General features: G+C 44.0%; 1 protein-coding gene across 1 annotated transcript in view; it reads left to right on the forward strand.

The window, feature by feature from the left end:
• Positions 1–23430, forward strand: part of MYO10 (myosin X) — a 193148-nt gene that overhangs the window by 109259 nt on the left and 60459 nt on the right. Inside the window, exons 6-19 of the mRNA XM_083624569.1 lie at positions 510–634; positions 1228–1241; positions 1337–1421; positions 3893–3996; positions 6133–6262; positions 6690–6808; positions 9378–9524; positions 10228–10328; positions 10546–10612; positions 13007–13099; positions 13450–13518; positions 13736–13818; positions 16659–16767; positions 17384–17464. Coding sequence (XP_083480695.1) covers positions 510–634; positions 1228–1241; positions 1337–1421; positions 3893–3996; positions 6133–6262; positions 6690–6808; positions 9378–9524; positions 10228–10328; positions 10546–10612; positions 13007–13099; positions 13450–13518; positions 13736–13818; positions 16659–16767; positions 17384–17464 — 1327 coding nt within the window. The remainder of the gene's footprint in view (positions 1–509; positions 635–1227; positions 1242–1336; positions 1422–3892; positions 3997–6132; positions 6263–6689; positions 6809–9377; positions 9525–10227; positions 10329–10545; positions 10613–13006; positions 13100–13449; positions 13519–13735; positions 13819–16658; positions 16768–17383; positions 17465–23430) is intronic.

Here is a 23430-nt window from a genome sequence, read left to right on the forward strand (position 1 = left end):
AATAAAACCTGATGGTATAGAATTATCAAGAGTTACAGAAGCACAGATTGGAGATTGCCTCAGATTAATACAGGGTATCTCGGCACACTTAGTTTTTTTGGTTTTGCCCATGGTTTTACCCTTAAGTCTAGCTGCACGGGCTTAAGCTGTTTCTGGAATATTCCATTTGCAGCTCTGAGATAGCTTGATTAAATGCTCCCCCATATATAAATCTGCTCACACATTAAACAAAGCAAGCAGATTAGATGTCAAAGAAAAAAGGTTCTAGTCAGCCTCTTTGTTTTCTGTGTGGAGGGATTTTTTTCCCTTGGTGGGAACATTCAGATATGCAATCCCCTATCTGTGGAACGAAAGTGCATTGTCTAGGAGACAAAAATTAAAGATTAAGGAGTTAGCTGGCAGTACTTTACACTGGATATACTTCTTTAAAATCGAAAGTTCTAGTAAACAATGTTTATTCTTCCTCAAACAGCTAGTGCATTTGTTATCTATCTTTATTTTTTCCACAGCCCAATTATGGAAGCTTTTGGCAACGCAAAGACTGTTTACAACAACAACTCAAGTCGCTTTGGGAAATTCATTCAGTTGAATTTCTGTCAGAAAGGCAACATTCAGGGAGGAAAAATTGTAGATTGTATCCTTCGTACTCTGTGATTGCCCTAATATTTACAGTATGACAACTCTGCATTTTTATACAACAAGCAAAGAAGATGTTGCCCTTCTTTCAATAACACATTCCAAGTTCTTAAGTTAGAATGCAAAAATCTATAAAAACCAGTTCATACGCTTAGTACCAAACCTATGTATTTTTTATCCTAGATCATCCTGAAATTCCGCAGTGAAAGAATTTTGTTTCTAAAGTCTGTTACTGACCATGGTTTGTGTGAGTGAAACAAACCTTAGTTCTCTGGGTGAGATGTAACACTAAGCCAGGAATTGCTTGCTCTAGAGTGATTTCCATGGACAGGGTAAACCATTAACTATGCTTTACCATGTTGTGTGAACTAGGCCACTGAATTTTGTGGCAAATAAACAGATGCCAATTAAAATACTCACCCAATGACAGTCTTACGTTTACGTTAAAATAAAATAAAAATGATGGACACAAACGTTGCTCGTGCAAGTCTGCTAGGAAATTAATATATTGCCTTTAGTTCACCCCAACCTCCTCAGACGGTCAAATGAAACATTCTGTTCCTTGACTTTTCTACCTGCTGCCTGCTGAAGATTTATTAGAGAAGGTAAGTCAGCATTTTGATTTCTTTCAATGTAAAGGATTGCGCTGAGAATCTCACCTACCTGCCGAGCAGATCTCTAAATATGTTTTCTCTTGTAGAATCGAGTAGTAAGGCAAAATCCAGGAGAGAGAAATTATCACATATTCTATGCCCTGCTGGCGGGGATTGAGGGAGAAAAGAAAGGTGAGAGGCAGTCTTCTGCTTGAATAATGGTTTACAGTGCCCCTTGGACAGAGATTTTTCCTAAAACTCCTAAAATTTTATGATCCTAGTATTTTTTTTAATGTATGACCTAGGAAAATACCGTATTTTTTGCTCTATAGGATACACCCGACCATAGGACGCACCTTGTTTTAGAGGGGGAGAACAAGAAAAAATAATTCTCCCCCTCTCTGTTCAGCGCCCCTTCAGCGAAGTGGCAGGAGAAACGGAGCCCCTTCCATTTCTCCTCCCGCTTGGCTGAAAGGGCGCAGCGCAGCTCTCCCTCTCTGCTGAAGCCAGGAGAGTCTTGCTCTCCCGGCTTCAGCAAAAGGAACTTGAAGCCTGCGGAGCGCAGCGGGAACTCGCGCTGCGCTCCAAAGGCTTCAGGCGGCTATCCCTGAAGCCAAGGAGACTGGCCTCTCCTTGTGCGCACCTTGTGCGCACCGACCCCTCTCGCTCTCCAGGCTTCAGCGAAAGCAACGTGAAGCCTCTGGAGCACAGAGGGAGCGCTCCCTCTGCGCTTCGGAGGCTTCACGTTGCTATCGCTGAAGCCAAGGAGACTGCATTCGCTCCATAGGACGCACACACATCTCCCCTTAATTTTTGGAGGGGAAAAAGTGCATCCTGTAGAGCGAAAAATACGGTAAGTAAAGAGTGCTATGTTGCGTTATGTTATATATAGAGAGAATGATTGCCTAACAAAGATAGGTGCTAATCGTGATCCCATCATACCAAAAGTCTCTCCAAATCCCACTTCCTCCCCAAGTCTATACTTACTTACTTGCACCAGCGAATTGGGCACAATCTGCTCTAAGAACTAGGTTGTATAGTCTGAACCTAATTGTCTAATCTGAGTAAGACCCGTTGGGTTTGTATTGGTAAACTTAGTACCACATTGAAAAGGTACTAACTTTGAAAAAGTTCCTACCAGAGAAGAATAGCAGATGAAGTTAATGGACTATGCTGAAATGGCTAAATTGACCGGAAGAATCAGAAATCAGGAACATAAGGAATGGGGGAAATTTATAACTTACCTTAAAGACCATTGTAAACAGTTAAAATCATTAGTAGGATTGGAAGGAAAATCACTTGTAGTTTAAGGTTAAATTCTGGACATAATGGAAGAGGCAAAGGATTTGGAGTATCATAAACTATGCGGGAGGAAATGATTAATATTAGGACCTACAAAGGGGGGGTGGAAGTCTAGGAGATTCCTTGGAATCTTGTTTTTATGATTTATATTAATATACAGTGGAACCTCAGGTTTTTGAGCATCTCGGAAGCTGAACGATTTGCAACCCGAACACCAAAAACCCGGAAGTGAATGCTTCCGTTTTTGAAGACGCCTCAGAAATAGAACAACTTCCGAGGCATGTTTCTTCATTTTCTCAATGGAATTTGCCGGCCGCCCATTGCGCCTTGGTTGTCGACTGTTTCGGAAGTCGAATGGTCTTCCGGAATGGTTTACGCTCAACAACCAAGGTACCACTGTATCTCTGTAAAATTTTAATTTGAAAAACCAAAAAAAATAAATTTTCCAAAGAAAGAAAGAAAGAAACTTTGGCTTAGCCACCATCCTGATATGCATTATTTATTTTATTTATTAAATTTATAAATCACCCTTCATCAAAAGATCTCAGGGCAGTTCACAGCATTGCAGTTGCGACAAACATTCTGCAATCCCCTTCATCCCAGACATGGTATCACCTTTTGCATTCTCCTTCTGTATTTGTATCTGCATCTGCCTCCAGTCTCTATTCTCGAAGTGCACACACACACAGCAGTCTACCCGTGTGTCAAATCAGCGCAGGAATGGCACACAGAGGGGTTGTTTTGTGATACACTCTGCCACTGGAAATTTCCCAAGACTAAGCCGGAGAATTTCGCACAGAGCATTGTGAAATTTTATTCTCGAGGAATGCATTTGATATGCATTTCTCATGTACGCAAGCATCACTTTTGGGTAGCTGCTGTTGCTACCTAAAATTACCTCTTTATGTTAACCCAGACTTCCTCAACCTCGGCCCTCCAGATGTTTTGAGATTACAATTCCCATCATCCCTGACCACCGGTCCTGCTAGCTAGGGATCAAAAACATCTGGAGGGCCGAGGTTGAGGTAGCCTGTGTTAACCTGTCATGGAGAAACATTGCACATAATGGAGATAGACAGTACAGTGGACCCTCGGGTTACGTTACCTTCAGGTAATGTAACTTTCGGGCTGCAAATGCGGCAAACCCAGAAGTGTATTCTTCCAGGTTTCGCCGCGCGTGTGCACAGAAGTGGTGCCTCTGCTTACAGAATTTTCGGGCTGCGTACGGACCCCCGGAATGAATTACATTCTTATCCAGAGGGTCCACTGTATTATTTGGTGTTTCTTCTCTTGTGTGCTTTAAGCAACTTTTCCTTAATTTAAATGCAACAGTATGAATTAACTGTTTTTCCTGTTTCCAGATGCATTTTACCTATCTGTACCAGAGAACTATCACTACCTGAACCAGTCTGGATGTGTAGCGGACAAGACAATCAATGACAAGGAATCCTTCAAAGAAGTCATTGTGAGTTCGACATGCCCCTTCTTTACGGATCGACCAGTAACGTCACAAATTCTTTTGACATGGCAGTCACTTTAAAGTTAAGATTGTCTGCTAACAATGACAAGGTTCTGTAATGGAACCTCACAGCCCTTGTGGCAGTTTTGAGGCCTTGTGTATACTGTGTACCATCATCAGAAAAGCACAGCACAACCTCCCTGAACTGCACCACTCCAGAGGATAGAAGGTTTTAAAAATCACTGTTTCCCAAATTTGGGAATCCATCTGTTTTTGGACTACAGTTCCTATCATTCCTGACCACTGGTCTTGCTAGCTTGGGATGATGGGAGTTGTAGCCCCAAAACAGGTGGAGACCCATGTTTGGGAAACAATGATCTAAATCTTCCCAACCCTATTTCAGTGGCAACATCTGGGACAAAGCTACAGGTTGTTAGAGTCATACCCACTGTTTAGTGGCGCTGTGGTCTAAACCACTGATGATGATAATTATTATTTATTTATTTATTTATTTATTTATTTATTTATACCCCACCCATCTGGCTGGGCTTCCCCAGCCACTCTGGGCGGCTTCCAAAAAAATTATTAAAATACTGTAATACATCAGACATTAAAAGCTTCCCTAAACAGGGCTGCCTTCAGATGTCTTCTAAAAGTCTGGTAGTTGTTGTTCTCTTTGACATCTGGTGGGAGGGCATTCCACAGGGCGGGCGCCACTACCGAGAAGGCCCTCTGCCTGGTTCCCTGTAACTTGGCTTCTCGCAGTGAGGGAACCGCCAGAAGGCCCTCGATGCTGGACCTCAGTGTCCGGGCAGAACGATGGGGGTGGAGACACTCCTTCAAATATACTGGACCGAGGCTGTTTAGTGCTTTAAAGGTCAGCACCACCACTTTGAATTGTGCTCAGAAATGTACTGGGAGCCAATGTAGCTTCTTGGGCTTGCCAGTCAGAAGGTCGACGGTTCGAATCCCCGCAAAGCGGTGAGCTTCCATTGCTCTGTCCCAGCTCATGCCAACCTAGCAGTTCGAAATAGGTAGCGTTGCGGCAGGAAGGTAAACAGCATTTCTGTGCACTCTGTTTTCCGTCATGGTGTCCCGTTGCGCCAGAAGCGTTTTAGTTTTGCTGGCCTGGAAAGCTGTCTGTGAACAAACACCAGCTCCCTCAGCTTGGAAAGCGAGATGAGCGCCGCAACCCCATAGTTGCGTTTGACTGTACTTAACCTTTTTTTATGCCTCTGTGCATGGGTTATATGAAGTGGAGGAACCAGGGTGTCCACCATTTTCACTCTCCTGAGACTAAGCCTCAACAATTGCCATTGCAATAATAGCTCCTGGCTATGGGTGGTATCCAGTGAAGTAATACCATGAATAGACTGACTTTCACTCGTACTACTGAACTTCTTCTCCCTCTCCTCCCCCTGTGATCCTCACCATACAACTGCTCTGGGGATTGGCATAACCAGAACAGATTTCGGGAGGAGCAGCAGGGGAAATTCCATTGCCTGAATGAAAGTTGTTCCACTCATGTAGGGCATAGCTGTCAGCCGTCCCTTATTTGGTGGGAAAGTCCCTTATCCCAGCGCCGTGTCCCGCTGCTGTCCCTTATTGATGATGTCCCTTAAATTTCCCGGGTTTCAAAGGAAGCAGCTCCTCTCCCTCCCTCCCTGCCAGCCAGGGAGGAGGGAGGCTCCAACTGTGTTGCTTGGCTGCGTTGCTCACCCAATAAGGAGTCTAAGAATGACTGGGGGGTGGAGCTTGCATGCCTTGTACCGATCAAATCGGCTGTGTTGCCTGGGGACTCGCCTTTGCTCAGCGCTTCCCAGCGGAGAGGTGACGGTGGTTTTCCTTGCTGTATCCCCTTTGGTGGGTTGCTGCGCTGTTGGAACCACCACTTGGGGCTTCATTTGGCTGCTGGCTGGGCTTTCTGCCTTTGGCTCAGAGGGGCTCAGAAGTTGAACATACCTGTGTTCGGAAAATGCCTTATTTTGGCTGCTGATCCCTTATTTTCGAGGCTGCTGGTCCCTTATTTTCAAATCTGTAAGTTGACAGCTATGATGTAGGGCCTTCGCTGAATTCAACAGGGAGAGGTGGGGAAATGTGTTGTGTTAACCATCTCAAGGTCTCATCTTTTCCCTCCCCCAGACTGCAATGGAAGTGATGCAGTTTACCACAGAAGAGGTGCGAGATGTTCTCAGGCTGCTTGCTGGTGTTTTGCACCTAGGCAACATTGAATTTATTACCGCGGGTGGAGCACAGGTGTCCTTCAAAACAGGTGAAAAAAAGATGGCTGCTTCTTTGGTATAAGCGTTATTTATTAGGAATATTTATACCCTGCCTTTTCGGTTCAAAAATCGAACTGCCTCAGGCAACTTTTTTTTTAAAAAAATCAATTTAAAGCCAGCAAATCACCTCCTTGTCAAGGCCCCAATCCAAATTTTCATAATTGGTATTGATCGGCTCTGAAAATAAATTTGGATCGTTCTCCCTAGAAAGGAAAAACGATGTGAGTTAATATGTGCAGTCAGTTGAAGGGAAATAGACATCTGTGAATTATGAACTGCTTATTAGGCCATCGCTTTGTCTTTGCCCTACAGGGAGCCTTAGGTTTTCCTTGCCAACCCATGAGATGTTGCTGTGCTTGTCCGTGCATAATTCTATTAGTTTTAAAACTTTCATTCATCATCTCTGTCTGTTGCTAGCTCTGGGTAGATCGGCAGAGTTACTTGGGCTGGACTCAACGCAGCTGACAGAAGCATTGACACAGAGGTCAATGATACTCAGGGGAGAAGAAATTCTGACACCTCTCAGTGTACAACAGGTACAGTGAAGTTACTCTGGGGTATTTTGAATGTGTCTCCTGTTTTTAGAATATCTGGCTTTGGCTGTCTAGTCATACTTAGGGCTTTGTGAGATCTGGTTTTCAACATTGTGCTATATAACCAGCCAAACACCGCGATATATCACAGTGTCTGAAATAAGGATGGAACTGTGTGGAGGCTAACAGTACGACTGGATGATACCTGGATTTCAGCATCGTGATATATCGTGATTCTTCAACATCAACTTTGTTGGACAGGTCATGTTGTGCGGATGCCTTTTTATCATCTTCCAAAGCAACTACTCTAGTCTGAACTTAAAAATGGAAAGCATAATGGAAAGCATAGTGGTCCACAAAATAGGTTTAAAGACTCTCTCAAGGCAAATCTAAAAAAATGTAGTGTAAACACTGACAACTGCGAAATACTGGCCTGTGAGTGCTCTAGTTGGAGAACAGCCTTTACCAAAAGTCCCATGGACTTTGAAGACACTTGAACGCAGGACGAAAGGGAGAAACATGCTAAGAGGAAGGCACATTTGGCAAACATTCCCTGTGATCAACTCCTGCCTAGAAACCTACGTCCCCACTGTGGCAGGATGTGTGGATCCAGAATTGGCCTCCACAGTCACTTATGGACTCACTGTTAAGACCGTGTTCATGGAAGACAATCTTACTCGGCTACAAGTGATCGCCAGAGAAGAAGATATTACCACTTAAATATCGCAATATACCATAAGTCTGAAATAAGGATGTAGAGGCATTGACTGGCTTCATAGTTTCCCCCACATTGTGATTTTTGCATAGCACACACACGAGCACCATGATTCACGGTATATTGCCAGGTCAAAAACTATGAAACCAATATTACGATAGGGACTTCAAACTTGTTTGGGACAATATACAGTGGTACCTCGGGTTACATACGCTTCAGGTTACAGACTCAGCTAACCCAGAAATAGTACCTCAGGTTAAGAACTTTGCTTCAGGATGAGAACAGAAATCGTGGCACGGCGGCAGTGGGAGGCCCCATTAGCTAAAGTCGTGCTTCAGGTTAAGAACAGTACTTAACCTGAGATACCACTGTATTGATATATCGACATGACCGAAGGACAGAGAAGAGTGTGTTAAGGATGTAGGACAGGCATAGGCAAACTCGGCCCTCCAGATGTTTTGAGACTACAATTCCCATCAACCCTGACCACTGGTCCTGTTAGCTAGGGATGATGGGAGTTGTAGTCCCAAAACATCTGGAGGGCCAAGTTTGCCTATGCCTGATGTAGGACCTGCTCATGAAACTCTAAAAAGAGCACCACTGCTGTCTCCTCGATGTTACTTGTCAAATTGACGGGTGGTATACTCCAGTTTGAGTAAAACAGACCAAAAGAAACCTTGAGGTACAGTCTCAACGGCTAGAATGTCAAAGCCTGAGCTGAATCTCTGTTCAGGCTTTGAGATGAACTAGAGATGGAAACAGTGGAGATGCACATGTCCTCTTGGGGAAATGCTGGTTTTGTCTTATACAGGACAATGTTAATGAGAGGAGGCTCCTTTAGATGGCTTCCCGTTTGACCCTTTAATAACAGGCCACTTCCTTTGCTTTGCATTTTCACTTTTTGATTATTGGTAGAACGTTTGTCCGTGGAGTTTTTGTCCATGGAGTTTTCTTGGCAGGGGTACTGGAGTGGCTTGCCGGTTCCTGCTCCAGGTGGATCATGTTTAGTCAAAACTCTCCACTATGACCTGTCCATCTTGGGTGGCCCTGCACTGCGAGGCTCATAGCTTCTCTGAGTTATTCAAGCCCCTTCGCCAAGACAAGGCAGTAATCCATGAAGGAGTGGTAGAACGTTGCAGCTACGTATATCTGTATCTGAGGGTCGTATCCATGCTCAGCGATCAGAGTTCCACTCGTGCGGTTGGACTTCCTCTCCTCTCTGCAAGCACCCCTACAGCAGAGTTTGAGGGTGCACATCAGCTGAAAAAGGGGAGAGGAGGGGAAAGTTCCATTGCGAAAGTGGAAGTGAGTGGCGTGAGCGGAACAGCCATGTTGAATACACCCCTTCATCTTGATGTGGAGCTAGAGAGAAGAAGATATGTCAAAGTCCCATGGCTACAAAATGAAGATAGGACACAAACACAAATTGCAGCATTGGGAGGGCTGATGTGACTGTTTAGAGCAGTGGCTCTCAACCTTTTTTTGGGCCATGCCCCATCTAAGCATCTCTAAAATCCTGACCCGCTCCCACCCCCCGGGTGACATATAATTCTTATTATTCAAAAAGTGAACTCCTATTCATGTGGAGGAAGCCTAAAAGGCCATTCACTGTTAATAACTCATTCTCAAATTGCCCCCCTTAAACATCAAAATGCCCCCCTGTGGGGCATGTGCCCCACGTTGGGAACCACGGTTTTAGAGGAAAGCAGTGGAGCACGAGTATCTCTGTGTGTAAAAATCAGAGTACGCTTGTTATTTCTGTTTGCCCTGTGCTTTGAGTAATATTGTGTAAAGGACGTTGTGTCAAAAATCTGTTTGTGTGTGACAGTTGACCTGCTCTGCCTTACCTCTTTCCAGGCAATAGAGAACAGAGATTCAGCAGCTATGGCACTTTATTCCCAATGCTTTGCCTGGGTTATTAAAAAAATCAATGGCAGAATAAAAGGCAAAGACGACTTCAAGTCCATTGGAATTTTGGACATCTTTGGATTTGAAAATTTTGAGGTATGTTCCAAAGCTTTCCACTTGGCTTATCCTTTTTTTGTGTTCACCGTTTGGCTCATTCCTCCATAACTTAACTAGAATTGCCTGTTGCTGAGGGGGTTGTTGGGGCTGGGTGTTGTTTGGGGCTTTTTTTGTTTTGTTACAGGGGGTTGTTGCTGTTGTTTTTTTTGTATCTTCCTTCTAGATCTTGTTGTGATTCATGTGGAAATTGTTCGGTTTGGTTGTGTAGTTTAGAATGTTTTATTTATTGTTTACGGTGACTTCCATTATATTGTAGTTACCATATTTTTCGCCCTATAGGACACACTTTTCACCCTCCAAAAATGAAGGGGAAAGGTGTGTGCATCCTATGGGGCGAATGCAGGTTTTCACTGAAGCCTGGAGAGCGAGAGGCATTGGTGCGCACCGACCCCTCTCGCTCTCCAGGCTTCAGGAAGCTCTCCGGGCTTCCCCCGCCCCAGCCCCGTGGCTGGGGGGGGGGGGAATAATTTTTTTTTATTCGTTTCCCCCCCGCAAAAAAAACGAGGTGCGCCACGCCCTATGGGCCAGTGCGCCCTATAGGGTGAAAAATACAGTACGTATTTTTTCCATGTTCTAAGCCATGTTCTTGAGCATGATTTTAACTGTAGAAAAGTGGCATAGAAATAAAGTTATGCCTGTATGTGTTGTTTTTATTACCTGAACATCTTTTGTTCCTTTCCAGGTTAATCGTTTTGAGCAGTTCAATATTAACTATGCAAACGAAAAGCTTCAACAGTATTTCAACAAGCACATTTTTTCATTAGAGCAGTTGGAATACAGCAGGTAAGAACTGCAAAAGGCTTTTCTCTACCCCTACTGCCCTTTACATTTTTATTTTTATTTTGATGCTCAGCTCCATAGAGGTATTGCAGACCATCATGCAGTTCATTTCACTATTATTTTAAAACAAGCTGATTCCCATTCACCTTTCCTAATACGTGGACCAAAAATCTTTGTGTCTGAGAATTGTAATAAAATGTGCCTCTATGGTCTTTCTTAGAGAAGGACTCCCATGGGAAGACATCAGTTGGACAGATAATGGGGAGTGCTTGGATCTTATTGAAAAGGTAAACGTTTTTTAATAATGTGTGATGTGCAGTATCTTGAATTGAGTTTATACAAATTTAGCTACCGTATTTTTCCATGTACAGTGGTACCTCGGATTAAGAACTTAATTCATTCCAGAGGTCCGTTCTTAACCTGAAACTCTTCTTAACCTGAGGTACCACTTTAGCTATGGGGCCTCCCACTGTCGCCGCATGATTTCTGTTCTCATCCTGAAGCAAAGTTCTTAACCCGAGGTACTATTTCTGGGTTAGCGGAGTCTGTAAGCTGAAGCGTCTGTAAGCTGAAGCGTCTGTAAGCCGAGGTACCACTGAATAAATAATATGACCTCATGTATAAGACTACCCCTACTTTAGGAAGCCCAAAATTAAGAAATCAATATTTTAAAGTTGTTCACCTTTTTGGGGAAACTGCACAGCCTCGCATCACTTCCCCAGCCAATTCACCCAAGATTTACTGTATAAACCCGTGTATAAGACTACCTCCAATTTTTGACTTAAAAAGGGGGGTGGATATCGGCTTGTACATGGAAAAATACGGTATTCACTGCCTCAATAGTTGGTTTGCTTTTTTGTGAAAGGAAGTCTGCAAGTTTGAGGAATCTGTAATTATAATAATGGGGGAAGCTGTGTTCCTTTCTATAAACATTTTTCGTGGTTTGGGGTTTACAAAGATGAAACTGTGCACCAAAATGTTGATTTGGTAATACAATAACTGTTCATTTTGAACTTCAACATACTTCGCATGGCCACAGCATTGAATAGAAGCAAGCATTTCTCTCTTACTGCTTTGCCACCCTCTTCCCAGCTGGGCTACGGCATGGAGTCACATACAGAAGAGTAGTAAGGCACCTTTTGCAATCCGATTTAAGGATTCTTGCCTTGTTTACGTTCTTTAGCTCTTACCAATAACTGTAGATGACTTCAATGTTCTTGTTCTTGCCTCTTCTATCCAAGCCCCCAGTCCTTTAAAATTTATAAGTTTCACGTTGGGAACCAGGCAGAGGGCCTTCTCAGTAGTGGCACCCACCCTGTGGAATGCCCTCCCACCAAGGAGAAAAACAACTACCAGACTTTTAGAAGACACCTGAAAGCAGCCCTGTTTAGGGAAGCTTTTAATGTTTAATAGACTATTGTATTTTCATATTCTGTTGGAAGCCACCCAGAGTGGCTGGGGAAACCCAGCCAGATGGGTGGGGTATACATAATAAATTATTATTATTATTAAGCAAATTGCCAGGGTTAATGGGAGTGGTAGTTCAGCAACATATTGAGGGCCACAAATGGCTGCTTAAACCAGGGTTATGGTCGGCAAAACAGAATGCCTAGTTGTCATTTGGGGGCCAGGCGGCTCAAAAGTCATATTTGTCATTTTCATTGTGCAGAAAAAATGTAACAGGTAGAATTCTACAGGATGTGTTGCTAGTGTGTGAAAGCAGTACAGATCCAAGGATTCCCAGACATGCACCTCCAGATGATGGAGATTTCAGGTGCCACCCTGGCTCCTGGGCATCTTCACTGGGTTGCAAAATGCAAAATTTCAAATGCTAGCCACAGGTTAGTCACCTCTGCACTAGATGCTATAAAAAAGAGATATGAGGTTGCTGTTTTTGAAGGAAACCCTGCATTTCAGGCACTTGGAAGAATATTCCATTCAAATCCATTTATGCAGCTAAAAGCCCAGCACCACTGTGTTACACCATTTGAAAGAGGGTTTTTTAAAAATTACAGTCACACTTCATGTTACGTTTGCTTCATGATACGTTTTTTCAGGTTGCGTCCTGCGGCGACCCGGAAGTACCGGAGAGGGTTACTTCCGGGTTTCGCCACTCATGCATGCGCACAAGCGCCAAATCGCGCCGCGCACCTGCGCAGATACGGCACTTCAGGTTGTGGGCTTTTCATGTTGCGAACGGGCGTCCGGAACGGATCCCGTTCGCAACCAGAGGTTGTTGTTGTTGTTGTTTAGTCGTTTAGTCGTGTCCGACTCTTTGTGACCCCATGGACCAGAGCACGCCAGGCACTCCTGTCTTCCACTGCCTCCCGCAGTTTGGTCAGACTCATGTTGGTAGCTTCAAGAACACTGTCCAACCATCTCATCCTCTGTCGTCCCCTTCTCCTTGTGCCCTCTATCTTTCCCAACATCAGGGTCTTTTCCAGGGAGTCTTCTCTTCTCATGAGGTGGCCAAAGTATTGGAGCCTCAGCTTCAGGATCTGTCCTTCCAGTGAGCACTCAGGGCTGATTTCCTTCAGAATGGATAGGTTTGATCTTGCAGCCCATGGGACTCTCAAGAGTCTCCTCCAGCACCAGAATTCAACTGTACAAAAAAGAAAACAGAAGTATAAACCATTTGTGAGCCGCCTAATATTATTTTGTCTTGTGTCTTAATTACCCAGAAACTTGGTTTGTTAGCACTTATCAATGAAGAAAGCCATTTCCCCCAAGCTACAGACAGCACCTTGTTGGCAAAGTTACACATCCAACATGCAGTAAGTAATTTATTTCTCATTTGTTTTACAGATGTGTGGTGTGTTGCAGACCTTCAAAGACATAGTTGGAATTTCTCCTGTTCAGAGTGTCTATTGACTTTGCAAAAGTGTTTCTGGTTAAAATTTTGGGACCTGCATTGTGCTGATCTTCTTTGTGCGAGATAATGGATGGAGGTTTTGCACACAGTGTCTGTAAGAAAATCTTAAGTACCCAAACAGACATAGCAGGCCTTTTCTAAAGCCGGTCTTCCATTGAGTTCTGATAAGGAAGCTTATTCAGACCTCCTTCGATATTTCAGTTCCTCAACCTAAAAGTTTATCTTTCTTTTTTGTTCCCCTTTTGTAAACAGAGCAATCCTTTTTATGTGAAACCGAGGGTTGCTGTTCACAACTTTGGAGTGAAACATTATGCCGGAGAGGTAATTTCCTTTTTCCTTAATGTGCGTTGAAATTCTTCCAAAGAGCGTTTCAGAGGCAGTTCAGTTTTGCCCTGCAGCCACTTGCAAATTAACTGAAGCATTCAGCTTCTTCTCTGCTGTTTACAATGGTCCCTCTGTGAGAAGCTGTTAATAAGAGGGGCTTCTTTTTCCTCCTTTTTTTTAAATAGCTGAGCCTGTTCTGCCTCTTTTCAAATAGGTTCAGTATGATGTCAGAGGAATCCTGGAGAAAAACAGGGACACTTTCAGGGACGATCTCCTGAACCTCTTGCGGGAAAGCAGGTACCTCAAGTATTTTCAATCTGGGGGTCTTGATCCTTGTTAAGATGCTGGAAACAGTGGCCTCTGAGGGCAGTGAAGGTTGGGGACATAATATACCTCTGGTTTGCAGTTCTAAACAGACACTCTCCTGCACTCTTCATTTTTCTTGTACTTGCATTTGCTAAGAAGCTGTACCGAGTTGTGAGTCTGCTATCGCATGCAGTCTGGGCTGTGTGTGTGCGCGCTTTGATTTGTTTTGTAGGGTGCCGGTGCGGTATAGTGGTTAAGAGCGGTGGACTCGTAATTTGGTGAACCGGGTTCACTTCCCCGCTCCTCCACATGCAGCTGCTGGATGACCTTGGACTAGTCACACTTCTCTGAAGTCCCTCAGCCTCACTCACCCCACAGAGTGTTTGTTGTGGGGGAGGAAGGGAAAAGGAGATTGTTAGCTGCTTTGAGACTCCTTAAGAGGAGTGAAAGGCAGGATATCAAGTCCAAACTCCTCCTCCTCCTCCTCCTCCTCCTCCTCCTCCTCCTCTTCTTCTTCTTCTTCTTTGCCCTGCACTGTGGAAAGGGGATAAAGCTCTATGAATCCACCAATTTGCGTTTGATTGGTTGCGCCGAAGGTCAAGAGGCATGTTTATTCTGCCTCCCCTGAATTTTGCATACCTTAATCCTCCTTTAAAGGGATTGTGTGAGCCCACATTCTGCAATGTTTTCATCAAGTCTGTGAGACACCAGCCAAATACCGTATTTTTTGCACCATAACACTCACTTTTTTCCTCCTAGAAAGTAAGGGGAAATGTCTGTGCGTGTTATGGAGGGAATGCCTACGGGTGGCGGGGGGGATCTGCTGCAGTCGTGAGCAGAGGATCCATGGTTCCCCTTCCTTCCCTCCTCTGTGGCTCGCTTTGAAACAGCAAAGCGGGAGAAGAGCCGCTGAGTGGGGAGGAGAGAGGAACAGGGAGCCTGCTTGCTTTAAAGGAGCAAAGTGGGAGAGGAGAGGAGCCTTCTCCCCTTATACCCCTCTTCTTCATTATTAGCAGCATCCTTCTCCACCCACCCCACGCGTGTTCCTTCTCCCCTTAAACCCCTCTTCTGCATTAGCAGCATCCTTCTCCACCCACCCCACGCGTGTTCCTTCTCCCCTTAAACCCCTCTTCTGCATTATTAGCAGCATCCTTCTCCACACACCCCACGCGTGCTCCTTGTCCCTTGAGTGCTTTTCCTTCCCTCCCCACTTAAAACGTGGTTACAAAGCACGGATCCACATGGATCCTCAGGATTTTTGCATTGGGCTACTCCAAACTCACTGTCAGATCACATGTCTGTGGCCACAGCATGAACCACAAAAATCATACATCCACTGTTTCGTTTAGAATATTTTTTTTCTTGTTTTCCTCCTCTAAAAACTACGTGCGTGTTATGGTCGGGTGCGTGTTATAGAGCGAAAAATACGGTAATTTTTTTTGTCTTCATTCCATTTGGAAAAGGTTCAAATTGATTTTTCTTAATTTATGGAGTGACAATTTTTTGAGAGCTCTGGTTGTAATTTGCTGCATTCGCAGCCGAAACAAATTACGGACGTATAACAATTTGAGATTTTTATTATTGTTATTGAAGCGCATGTGAATTTCACATGTTTTACATTTTTCAGAATGCTTCACTTAATGTAGAATCTGAATGTCTTGCATTCCAACAGCGACTCTTAACCAGAGAGAGAATTTTCAGTAGAAAAAAACAACCACACCATAGAGTACTTGGAGGGGGGAACTGACATTGTTTGTCCTGCTTATAAAACGCGGGGCCATTTAGAGAAATCTTCAGAGAGATGTGTGTATCAGTATGTATGAGAATATAGACCTATAAAACTTTTATACACATATAGTTGTATGCGGAAGAAAATGCATAGCACATAAATACTACTCTGTGCAACACTTGCTACTAAGTAGCTACCTAAGGAGGCAATTAGCAAATCTAACTTATGGGGGGGGGGTTGCAGTGAGGGGTACGTGGGCAGGGAGCTGTAAACGTGAAGTCACCAATGAATATTAGCCTATTAAAAAAAAATATTGTACAGTATTGTATTCATAAAATAAACAGCAAAATGAAATGAAATACACAGTTACCTTCACCACAGAATGCAACTGCAATTTAATGATGTCAGACAATATTCAGTATTTTGTTACATGTGTTACGAAAGATCTCCAGTTATCTGTAAGTGCGGATTGTCCATTTTCCCAGTTGATCTTTGGAAGTACATAATTTTTATCATCATTAAGTTCTGCCAAGCATTTTGAAGCCATTCATCTTTTGTTGGTAAATTTGATTTTTTGCAGCTATTATCCATTGTAAGTACATTGATTGCTAAGTGCTGATGTTGGTTTTTTAATAGGTTACTCCAGTAGTTTTCTTATCTCCTTAATATACATATTTTAATCCTCGTTCTTCTACTAAATCAGCAGCTTTCATGGGAAAGTCAAAAGAGCCCAACAAAGAAAACAGACAATGCCTGTTGCTTAGTTTGTGAAATAAAGGAGGCAGACATAACTATGTACACATAGAAGCATCATGAGATTTTTCCTTAAAGGATGTTAATCAATATAATGTAGAGGCATGCAGAGGGGAAGTTGTTCAATACTTAGCAGAGCTGCATATGTGAAGCTTTTATGGCTATTCGGCTGAGGTTTTGTTATAAACACTGTCGGCATCTTCCCACAACCTGGAAAAACTCGTTAAAATCACATTTTTGCCCCATATTTTGCTCTTCTGAATTAACATTGAACCAATTTTGCAGTAGCATTTCACATGTTTATTTTATTCTGTGAAACATGGTTTCTCCTCTCCTGCTTCTGTTTCAGCCTCGATTTCATCTACGACCTCTTTGAACATGTTTCCAGCCGCAGCAGCCAAGATACTTTAAAATCTGGAACCAAACATCGGAAGCCCACTGTCAGCCTGCAATTTAAGGTGAGCTCCTTCATCCCGCGAGCTCTTCCAAGCGTTGCCTTTTGTGTGTGATCGGTAGGGCTGAATCCTCTTACCCACTCAATCTGCTCTGGTCCTTCCTTTTAGCTGATCAGACACCACATTTCAAAAAGTTATAATTTTGATTATTAGATGCATGGCTCTGAATGGTAGGCAGCCCTATTTAGGGAAGTTTTTGATGTTTAATCTGTTTTTAATATTCTGTTGGGAGCTGCCCTGAGTGGCTGTGGTATGAGTATATTATTATTATTATTATTATTATTATTATTATTATTATTATTATTGCTGCTGGGGATCACAGGTGACAGCCGCTGCCCTTGCATCCTTCTTGAGGGCTTTGGAAGTTTTAAGCAGAGGTTTGGTGGTCATCTGTCTGGGATCCCTTAGCTGTGATTCCTGCATTGGAGGGGGTTGGACTAGATGACCCTTGGTGTCCCCTGCAACTCTCCCGATTCTACGATTCTCTGTTTTCTGGTGTAATTTGCAGTCCTTGCCACTAGGTGCTGCTACGGCGACTGCTTGCAAGTGGTTTGCCAAGATAAGTACAAGGTACAATTTGATCCTTCCTCCCCTATTTTTTTTTTTGTTTTGTTTTTAGGATTCGCTGCATTCCTTAATGGCAACACTAAGCACCTCCAACCCTTTCTTTGTCCGCTGTATCAAGCCAAACATGGAGAAGGTAAGGTTTAAGCTTTTAAGATTGCATTTTCCTTGGCTCTTTCTGCCCGGTGACCATGGAACGCTGGCTTAACCTTGTTTTTTCATGATCACCACTACCTATAGAACAGCAAGATTCTGCTTCTAATCTCTGAGATTCTAAGTAGTTTTAAAGCTGGCCAACTTTCGGCATCATGTCCTCTGCAGTCCTTAATTGTTGGTTTACCTTACGCTTGTTGTGTGTGCTGTAAAGATTATATTGCTTTTCTGAAATCCTCTAACTGATAGATGAAACGGTTGGCAAAGCAGCAGCTTGTACTAAGGGTTAGCAGAAACCTTTGCTAGCAATTTTTTGGTCTTCTGAGACACCCCTCAGGCTGCAATCATGTACAATCAGAAGTAAGCCTCAATTAGTTAAATCCTGCTTATGCCCAGGTAAGGTGGAAAGCAGTGTAGATATATGCTTCAATCTCTTCTTAGTTTATTGTTGATTTTATGTTTCAAAGGATTGAAGGAGTTGTTTTCATGTTTTTTTTACTAATAGCTTATTGTTTTGTTCTCTTTTCAAACTGCTTTGAGGTTGTTTTTTCATAACCATCAAGTGGTATATAAGTTTGATGAAATAAATACAGTTGTACCTCAGAAATTGAATGCCTTGCGAGTCGAACGTTTTGGCTGCCGAACGCCGCAAACCAGGAAGTGAGTGTTCCGGTTTGCAAACGTTCTTTGGAACCTGAATGTCCAGCATGGGTTCCGCGGCTTCTGATTGGCCGCAGAAGCTTCCTGCAGCCAATCGGAAGCCGTGCCTTGGTTTACAAACGTTTTGGAAGTCGAACAGACTTCCGGAATAGATTCCGTTCGACTTCCGAGGTACGACTGTAAATGAAACAAATATTTGTGGTTGTTAAAGCAGATGTTAGTTTAATTTGTAGGTTGTTGATAGCTACTTGCTAAATTTTAAACCATGGGTAGGCAAACTAAGGGCCGGATCCGGCCCAATCGCCTTCTCAATCCGGCCTGCAGACGGTCCGGGAATCAGCATGTTTTTACATGAGTAGAATGTGCCCTTTTATTTAAAATGCATCTCTGGGTTATTTGTGGGGCATAGGAATTCATTCATTCCCCCCAAAAAATATAGTCCGGCCCCCCAGCAGGTCTGAGGGACAGAGGACTGGCCCCCTGCTGAAAAAGTTTGCTGATCCCTGTTTTAAACAATGCCCATGTTTTGCTTAAGTGTTTAAACCAGTGGTTTTCAAATTTCCAGGCGGCTCTTTCCATATTGAGGCCTCCTAAGAAATCACATAGGGACGCGGGTGGCGCTGTGGGTAAAAGCCTCAGTGCCTAGGACTTGCCGATCGAAAGGTCGGCGGTTCGAATCCCCGCAGCGGGGTGCGCTCCCGTCGCTCGGTCCCAGCGCCTGCCAACCTAGCAGTTCGAAAGCACCCTCGGGTGCAAGTAGATAAATAGGGACCGCTTACTAGCGGGAAGGTAAACGGCGTTCCTTGTCACGCTGGCCACGTGACCCGGAAGTGTCTGCGGACAGCGCTGGCCCCCGGCCTCTTAAGCGAGATGGGCGCGCATCCCTAGAGTCTGTCAAGACTGGCCCGTACGGGCAGGGGTACCTTTACCTTTACTAAGAAATCACAGCGCTATGTAGAGGAACTGTGGGGAATATTCTCATAATCTGTTCATATGGGGCCTTGGCCAGACCTCCTGAGTGTCTTGCTGCCACCTCAGATTAATGAAGGATGCATCCTGGTACCCACCCACTTCTCTGTAGCTCTGCGAGAAAAGATGGATCTTAGGCCATTCCTGACCTTCTCAGTGAGGAACTCGTGATAAGCTTCCAAGGAACCCAAGAGCTTCTTGGAACTCAATTTCTGGCTTAGATTCCAGTACTTTTAGAAAGAAACTCTTCCTTCCTTCCTTCCTTCCTTCCTTCCTTCCTTCCTTCCTTCCTTCCTTCCTTCCTCCCTCCCTCCCTCCCTCCCTCCCTCCCTCTTCTTCTTCTTCTTCTTCTTCTTATATTTTGACAAAGTAATAATCATAAATAAATAAATAAGAATAAAAATGTTCACCCCACCCACGAGACCATTCCATTGTGACTATCCAACCTCCCAGAATTTCAACACCTCTTGCGATGGTTTGACCCCTTTCCGTTTTAACAATACAGATTTTACAAACACCCTCCATATCTCCTCAATATCATTTCTCCTGCATATTCCCTGTCTTACCTTGATGCCACGTGTTAATTTATCATTAACAGCTATATCCCACACCTCTTCATTCCATTCTTCTATTTTATATTCTTTTTGCCCCTTCCACTTCCTGGCTATAATAATTCATGCAGCTGTCAATAAATTTGTGAGCAAGTCCTTCCTAGCCTGCGAACCTTCCACCCCATTGTAAATTGATAATAATGCTACATGTGGACTTTCGGTCAGCTTTAACCCAGTGATTTCTGTTATCTCCTTAAACATCCTATGCCAAAAAAATGTGCATATTTACACGCCCACCACATGTGAACATAATTCCCTGTTTCCTGGCATTCCCTCCAACATAACACCAAATATTCTTTGTTTATTTGATTTAATCTGACTGGTGTTAAATACCATCTCTAAACTGATTTATAATAATTTTCTTTTATTCTTACACCCATTTTCAACATCCATTTTTTATTTTTGATAAAACACCAGAGTTAACATTTGGTTGATTCAGTGTTTGCTAAGAAACATCTGGTGAGCTTCTGAAAAATTCCTAGTAATTACAAGAAGAAAGCTGGACTGTTGGGGTTGGGTTTTTTTCTGAATAGGGAGCCAGATATGGAACTGTATGCTGTAGATAATTATTTTTGACTTGAGTTTGTGCAAGCCGTTAATCGTGTTGCATAGTGTTTTGGGCACATGTGTGCAGAGCTTAGCTGCCCAGTTTTGGCTGGAATTGCAACTTGGATGGGTGGAGGGCAACCAAAAAGATTGAAGTGTGTATCTTGCTCTCATGAAAGGGGCTTTGAACAGGATTTTTAGAAGATATGTGGCGGATATGCCTTTAGGGCTCTCTGTCTTTCCCTGAGACTATATTTATATCTATCATCTATCTATCTGTATCTATCTATCTATCTATCTATCTATCTATCTATCTATCTATCATCTATCTATCTATCTATTTGTCTATCTAGCTATCTATATCTGTGCACACACACACATATATACCGTATTTTTCGCCCTATAGGACGCACTTTTTCCCCTCCAAAAATGAAGGGGAAATGTGTGTGTGTCCTATGGGGCGAATGCAGGCTTTCGCTGAAGCCTGGAGAGGGAGAGGGGTCGGTGCACACTGACCCCTCTCGCTCTCCAGGCTTCAGGAAGCTATCCACAAGCCTTGGGAGCCGGTCTCCCAAGGCTTGCGGAGAGCTGCGTGCATTCTGAAGCCTGGGGTGCACTGAACAGCGCGCCCCGGGCTTCAGGCAGCTCTCCGCAAGCCGGGGGAGCCCGGCGCGTCTTCCCGCCGGGCTCCCTAGGCTTGTGGATTGCAGCCTGTTCTGGGGGCTGGGGTCAGGGGAAGCTCGGGCTTCCCCTGCCCCGCACCTGGGGGGGGAAATAATATTTTTTTCTTTATTCCCCCCCCAAAAAAACTAGGTGCGCCCTATGGGCCAGTGCGCCCTATGGGGCGAAAAATACGGTACATATATATGCACTGTGCTTTTACTACTCAGTTCAGGATTTTTCCAGGTTCTTCCCCCACCCCCTGCCCAACCCGAGTATCTGACTCCTTGCCAAAATATTTCCTTGCATGACTATATGTTTAAAGCAAAGTTATCATAAGGCAACTTTGCAAACAAGAAACACCTCTTGTAGTACAAGCATGATGCTATAATCTACATGCGCATTTTAAACCACCACAACAACTTAAGGATTGGACATTCACAAAAGAAAGCATTACTGAAAGCATACATTTCTATGCAGTTAAGATTAAACCTTTTGTGCTTAAATGTACTGTCAATGCGTAGTACACACCCATACATCTGTGTGTGTGCGCGCGCGCACGCATGCACATTACTCCACATATTATGCTTCAAGAATGGCAGTAAGTCTTCCTGTGACTTGAAGGTAGACCATTTTAAAGAAATAAGGCTATTTCAGTTGAGCCTCTATTAAATAGCTTTCTTGGGAAACATAGCTCTGGTTTATACCCAGCCTTAGTGCATTGGCTGGTCTGAGTAACACCTCTTTTCTCAGATGCTTAGAATACAATTTTAGGAGATGGGGACATAAATAAATTACAGTACTATTTACACATAAATGCCTTTTACCTTCCTGCTGCAGCAGGGATTCGAACTGCTGTGGTCTAAACCACTGAGTCTCTTAGACTTGCCGATCAGAAGGTTGGCGGTTCAAATCCCCACAAAGCGGTGAGCTCCAGTTGCTCTGTCCCAGCTCCTGCCAACCTAGCACTTCAAAAGCACACCAGTGCAAGTAGACAAATAGGTACTGCTGCAGCGGAAAGGTAAACAGCGTTTTCATGCGCTCTGGTTTCCGTCATGGTGTCCCGTTGCACCAGAAGTGGTATAGTCATCTGTCCACATGACCAGGAAAGCTGTCTGTGGACAAACACCGGCTCCCTTGGCCTGAAAGCAAGATGAGCGCCGCAACCGCATAGTCGCCTTTGACTGGCTGTACCTGTCCAGGGATCCTTTACCTTTATTCTTATTATGGATTGGGACGTCCCTATTTTCATCAGAGAAATGTTGGCAGGTATGCCATTCATTTCTTTGTGGCAACAGATCTGCGAGCAAGGCCTGGGAACAAGAGATACAGTGGTACCTCGGATTACAGACGCTTCAGGTTACAGACGCTTCAGGTTAGACTCCGCTAACCCAGAAATATTACCTTGGGTTAAGAACTTTGCTTTAGGACGAGAACAGAAATCGCACGGTGGCAGCGGGAGGCCCCATTAGCTAAAGTGGTACCTCAGGTTAAGAACAGTTTCAGGTTAAGAACAGACCTCCGGAACAAATTAAGATCTTAACCCAAGGTACCACAGTTCACCATTCTACACGGAATGAGAGATGACACTCTTGTGTCTCGACACATATGCATCAGGCTGTGAACCAGCCAACAGGACAGAAATGACACATGTTTCTCCGGATGTCTGCCTGCTCTCTGCTAGCTTAAAGTCTTGGCCACGGAAAAGGCTGCCCTTGTGCGTGGCTTGGCGGAGAGTTGATGACAGGTGCAAAGTTTTAATTGGAAGGGACTCCCGGCGGGGATGAGCAGTTCGTATGAGCCGCTCACGTCATCAGAAGGAAACATGGCTACAGCTCGACTAGGGATAAAGTATCTTTTTGAGATCTCGATGGTTTCTCTCGGCCCTCTCCATTTGGCCGAAGGCATTATATTTCCTTTTCACAATGGGAAGAATGTTGTGCATCAGGGTTTAAAGGAATGTTGGGGTATGGGTGGGTCGAAGCTTTGAGTAGTTGTCTAGACAGCGCACTGCTCCCCCTTGTCATGTGTAACCGCCATATCGAGTGCTTTTCAAGATGACTCATGAGTTAAGCCAGAGCTTTTATGAGGAACGAGATTCTATAGGATGTGGGAGGTCAGTCGGGGACAGAAAAAGGAGACAATACAAGAACCCTCCTCACCTCTCCTCAAAAGAATGACTAAGCAAGGCCTGCCGTAGACACACAGCTCTGTATTCTGCCTGCCATGGTCTGAAAGGCTGATGACTGATGAATGTTTTAAATGGACTGACAATGTTCATTGCCAAGAGAATGTTTTAGGGTTGTTGTTTTTTAAAAGAAAATCCCTGTCAAAACAATGTACAGTGGTACCTCGGGTTAAGTACTTAATTCGTTCCGGAGGTCCGTACTTAACCTGAAACTGTTCTTAACTTGAAGCACCACTTTAGCTAATGGGGCCTCCTGCTGCCGCTGCGCCACCAGAGCATGATTTCTGTTCTCATTCTGAAGCAAAGTTCTTAACC

The sequence above is a fragment of the Podarcis filfolensis genome (genome assembly GCF_964270895.1).
Source record: "Podarcis filfolensis genome assembly, chromosome: 7".
NCBI classification, from domain to species: Eukaryota; Metazoa; Chordata; class Lepidosauria; order Squamata; family Lacertidae; genus Podarcis; species Podarcis filfolensis.